The sequence below is a fragment of the Miscanthus floridulus genome, chromosome 8 (genome assembly GCF_019320115.1).
Source record: "Miscanthus floridulus cultivar M001 chromosome 8, ASM1932011v1, whole genome shotgun sequence".
In the NCBI taxonomy this organism is placed as follows: domain Eukaryota; kingdom Viridiplantae; phylum Streptophyta; class Magnoliopsida; order Poales; family Poaceae; genus Miscanthus; species Miscanthus floridulus.
The window spans coordinates 25,596,736-25,602,243 of NC_089587.1; the positions used below are offsets into that span (position 1 = coordinate 25,596,736).

General features: G+C 52.8%; 1 protein-coding gene across 1 annotated transcript; it reads right to left on the reverse strand.

The window, feature by feature from the left end:
* Positions 1 to 4,308: 4,308 nt before the first annotated feature.
* LOC136468733 (uncharacterized) lies at positions 4,309 to 4,785 on the reverse strand. Its single transcript, XM_066467189.1, has one exon. The coding sequence runs from the start codon at positions 4,783 to 4,785 to the stop codon at positions 4,309 to 4,311; it is 477 nt and encodes a 158-aa protein (XP_066323286.1).
* Between the last annotated feature and the right edge of the window lie 723 nt (positions 4,786 to 5,508).

Consider the following 5,508-nt stretch of genomic DNA (forward strand, 5'->3'; position numbering starts at 1 on the left):
ATCATTCCAAACTCTATATTTGGTATTGTAATAATGTACTTTTCAGAAACTCTAATGTATGAAATGGACTTGTGTTGTAACTCATTTTCATTATTGGATCCTTGGGGGAAAATGTGGATCTTTTGGGCTCTCCCTCGGGGTGTGTCCGACGGATACCGCTCGTGGTAGTGGCTTTCGGGGTGCTTAGTGTCTGGTGGAAGACGAGCGCCTCCGTAAGTACGCTATTCTAGGTGGTTCTGCCACAATTATGGTAACAGGATCGAAGGAGATGTTTCCCCACTATCATTTTTTTTACTGTTTTCACCTTATTGGCTGGCCAGCCTGAATATACTGGACTCATTAGAATCGGTACTTGTTTGATTAATTAAGAAAGAACAATTCTTACGGAGAATTTGTTCGAAGCGTGGCCAAACAGGCTTGTAGACTCATGAAGTGTCTGTATGTGGGGGGGGGGGTATGGCCTCCAGTATCCACAAGACAAGGCATGGGCTGTACCATCAGAGGTGCCCCAGCCCTTAAGATCAAGGCATGTACGACGCTGCTCGGCGTGCACCGTAAGCTATTGTATAGTACCAAATAGGATACTTTTTTTGTAATCCTACCCCTCCAGAGTATATTAGAAGAGGCAGAGGTCCCCTAGTGGACGGATATATACATCTCAATGCAATACATCAGAACATAGGATGTAGGTATTGCATCATATTGACGGTCGAACCTGTCTAAATCTTGTGTCTTGGTGCTTGTATTACTATCCCGCTTCTAATCTCGCTCATCTCTATGACAAATCTACCATCGTGGGATACCCCTCGGTGAACTGCCGAGCATCTTTTGTCGACAGTTGGTGCGTCAGGTAGGGGTGTGCGCTTGATCCATGGTGAGCTAGATGGACCTCAAATCAACAGCGCGTTCTCGTCATCAATCTCGTGGAGATCCATACCGGTCCACGACGACGATTCATCGCTGGCTACACCAGCCCCCGCGACAGCAGATCCGATCTCGGAACCACCTCCGAGGTCGCCTTCACCAACAACTCACCGCCTGCTAGGAGCTCATCGTCAACGCCGACCAGATAACGTCATACGTCGCCGACCAGACTTTCTGTCTAAAGCTAAGTCATGCTTTAATATTCTTCTAAATATTTGTCAATCTCCGTATATCGCCATAATGTTTCTCCGAACTGTTTTATCCATGTTTGCTCTCCAAACGATTTTCCAAACCCCTGATCGGTCATGTTGATGCTCGGACGCTCCTAGAGACGGCCCTGTCTCCGGCTCCTCCCAACATGTGCATGAGCGTCTGCCCTCTGCATTATGGGTGGTCGACAGCGGCTCCTTAGCGACGCCTATTCCTCCTACACGTGCACGGGCTCCGCGCTCGACGTTATGGACTATAGGCTAGCTAAGGCTGGAGACTCAGCTATACACCAACTGGCCGGGTGGTTTATATTAAATATAAATACATCTTAGCTCCAACTGATCACCGAGCTACATATGCTATTTCATCGCCATTGCTGATTTTTCTCTGGAGTTCATATTTTTTACATCATGTACTACCCGATTCGTCGTGCGCGAAGCTTGTACTTAACGTCGTGGACCTATTTTCCGCATCACCGGCCATCTTCTCCCTTCGTGCAGGCCTCCTCACGCCGCCACCATCCGCGAGCCCGCCACCGCCCCTGGAGCTCCCATGCGCTCCCTCCTCGCTGGGCCGCCACTACTGGTGAGCTCCACGCCTCACCTGCCTCGCTGCCCCTCGCTCCGCCTCTCGGGAACCCCAAGGTGAGGTCCGCCCGCCCCCTGCTCCTCTCTCCTCTGCTCGGCTGCACCTTTCTATCTTCCTGCTCTATACGCCTAGGCGCTAGGCGATGGGTCACCGCCTAGCACCTAAAAAAACATTGTACATAACTGTACATTGGTCACTTATATTTATTTATTAAAACAAAAGCTCAACCGAAGACACTAGTACTACTGCCGGGGAAAGATCGAGTATTGTTTTTTCTCTCCTGAGGTACTCTGTATAATAGTGGAGTTAACCTCAGGGGTGAGGGTGATCTAACCCAAAACGACCTACTCGATCCTTGCCACAGACGTACGTCGTCCTGAGTCCTGACAGGGTGTGCAAGTGCAACCGGAAGTGGCGCGCGGTGCAGATGGGATGCGCGTGCGATGTCCGTTGGCGAAAATGGGACCTGGCCACTTGGACATCCACGTCCGCCCCACACGGACGGGGGTAATGAGAGCCAACTTAATTTCGTTCCATCGGGCCCGATTGAGGAGCCTAAAAGAGGCCGTCATCGCCTGACTCACCAGCAGTGGTGAGGTCAACTACGCCTGCGTGCTTCAATCATAGGAGAGATGACACCGCCTGGCCTGGGAGCCATCGCTGTTGAAACCGGTGGTGACCACCGAGTTCACGATCTTGGAGCTGGCTTGCAGCCGGCCCAGCTCGTTACGAGCCTACGCTCCCATAGGTCCTAGGTCCACTGGAGCTGACAACATATAAGGCCTTTGGGCCTTACTCAACCCAAAAGACTAGCCTGATAGGTGAGGGTTCTCCCGCCTTATATGTTATGCTCCCCCACAATCGCTACACGATGTGGGACTAAACCCCAACAATCTCCCCCTTAGTCACACATCGGGGTATCCCCGCCATATGTGACGCTCGAGATTTTTTATCGGGTTTAGCTTTTTTTTACCATGAGCTCTGATACCAATTGTTGGAACCGGTGGTGACCACCGAGTTCACGATCTTGGAGCTGGCTTGTAGCCGGCTCGGCTCGTTACTATGAGCCTGCGCTCCCACAGGTCCCAGGTCCACCGGAGCTGACAACATATAAGGCCTTTGGGCCTTACTCAACCCAAAAGACTAGCCTGATAGGTGAGGGTTCTCCTGCCTTATATGTTATGCTCCCCCACCATCACTACACGATGTGGGACTAAACCCCAATAATCTCCCCCTTAGTCACACATCGGGGTGCCCCCGCCATATGTGACGCTCGAGATTTTTTTTATCGGGTTTAGTTTTTTTTCTGACCATGGGCTCTGATACCAATTGTTGGAACCGGTGGTGTCCACCGAGTTCACGATCTTGGAGCTGGCTTGCAGCCGGCCCGGCTCATTAGGAGCCTACGCTCCCATAGGTCCCAGGTCCACTGGAGCTGACAACATATAAGGCCTTTGGGCCTTACTCAACCCAAAAGACTAGCCTGATAGGTGAGGGTTCTCCCGCCTTATATGTTGTGCTCCCCCACAATCGTTACACGATGTGGGACTAAACCCCAACAATCTCCCCCTTAGTCACACATCGGGGTGCCCCCGCCATATGTGATGCTCGAGATTTTTTTATCAGGTTTAGCTTTTTTGACCATGGACGGCTCTGATACCAATTGTTGGAACCGGTGGTGACCACCGAGTTCACGATCTTGGAGCTGGCTTCCAGCCGGCCCGGCTCGTTACCACGAGCCTGCGCTCCCACAGGTCCCAGGTCCACTGGAGCTGACAACATATAAGGCCTTTGGGCCTTACTCAACCCAAAAGACTAGCCTGATAGGTGAGGGTTCTCCCGCCTTATATGTTGTGCTCCCCCACAATCGCTACACGATGTGGGACTAAACCCCAACAATCTCCCCCTTAGTCACACATCGGGGTGCCCCGCCATATGTGACGCTCGAGATTTTTTATTGGGTTTAGCTTTTTTTACCATGGGCTCACGATACCAATTGTTGGAACCGGTGGTGACCACCGAGTTCACGATCTTGGAGCTGGCTTGCAGCTGGCCTGGCTCGTTACCACGAGCCTGCGCTCCTACAGGTCCCAAGTCCACCGGAGCTACAACATATAAGGCATTGGGCCTTCCCAACCCAAAAGACTAGCCTGATAGGTAGGGGTTCTCCCGTCTTATATGTTAGGCGTCTGAAATCGGACGCCTGAGATTGCTGCCGGGTCCAGGCGCTTGCCTAGCTTCGATTGGAGCGAGAGCGTTGAGAACTGAGATTACTTGAGAGGAGAGGAGGGACCACGGCCCGGCCAGCGAGGCCGGGAGAGATCAGCTTGAAAGTTGAGAACGAGAGGGCGAGGAGCCGAGGACGAGCTCGAGAGCCAGAGTCCAGAGGGCGAGGAAAGCACAGGATGGGAGAGCGTGGGAGGCGTGGGAGCTAACTCGCCGGCCAGGCAGCGATTCAGGCTGCTGCCTGGCCAGGAGCACACAACTAAACAACCCAACCATTGTGCCTTTATCTGTCCTTGCCGCCGCGTGCAGTGCGCTCGAGTGCCTGCTTCCGTCACAAGCAACAGCGCGCACGTTCCACGCTCATGTCGTCTTTTGGAAGCAGAAGAAAGCGAGGAACCCACCGCAGGTGGTGGCGAGGCCCATGACCCACACGACCGCAGCGACGGTGGCCACCTTGTACGAGAAGAGGAGCGTGAGCGTGGACATGAGTAGCCACACTGCCAGCTTCAGCCACTCCCTGAGGGAGGAACCCGGCTCCACGCGCTCGTACCGCCAGAGGCACCAGAATAGCAGGGGGAAGTCGGCGTACGCCGACACGACGAACGCGGCGTCGCCGCGGTCCAGCCAGCACCGGTGCAGCGCCATCCCAGAGCTAAACGTCAGGTACGCGAACCCCGCGGCCGGTAGCCACGGGAAGCTGTCGGCGTCGAGCGGCGGCTGCCCATCGCCGACCTCGTGCGGCTGGGGCGGCGGTGCTGCGTCCTCCTGCCACTGCAGCAGCGGTTCTCGCGCGATGGGCGTCGTTGTCCCCACGACGCGTACGCCATCATTAGGCATTGCTAGTGTGAGCTTGGAGTGTATCATCGGAGCCTGCTTGTTGCGATTGCCATGCCGCATGGTACGCAATTTATATAGGTACCGTACACTACTACGGAAACGATTTTTAGGGGCGGCTCGTAATCTTTGGAGGAGTTCCTACCAAACCGTCTCTATAAATTATGCATTTGTAGGGGCGGTTCTCAGGCCGCCCCTACAAATCGATTTGTAGGGGCGGCTGTAGTACCAGCCGCCCGGTTCAGTCTAGAACCGCCCCTACTGTACGTTTTCCCACAAAAAAATTTAAAATTTACAATTCAAATTCGACCAGAACACTGTTTGTTTTCGCGTATTCCATCCAACGTTCGTGTTGCCGAACGCCGCGCGACCAACGTTCCGAACCGCGTTCACGTTGCCGAACGCCCCGCGACCAGCATTTCAAACCCCGTAGACTACAAGCATAAGAGTATTATATAAACTACAATTATAAGTCCAATTCACAAGAATATATACAATCCATCATTAAATAGACATAATTCACATGGTAAAACCAATGTCAAATTCCATACACATTGTTAACAACGTCCTAGAGCTAGCATTTCAGTCTCACGAAGGTGTTGGTACTGAGGATTACTACCTAAGTCAGACTCTCGGTCATGGTAGGCGTCTTTGATGTGTACAATCTGGTCCAATATGAAGTTGCAAAGGTCGCCGACGACCTCTAAGAGTTGGTCATCCTTGTAT

What these genes read in the sequence shown, in the direction of transcription:
- LOC136468733 (XM_066467189.1), bottom strand. Translation starts at nt 4,785, where the DNA reads ATGCCTAATGATGGCGTACGCGTCGTGGGGACAACGACGCCCATCGCG.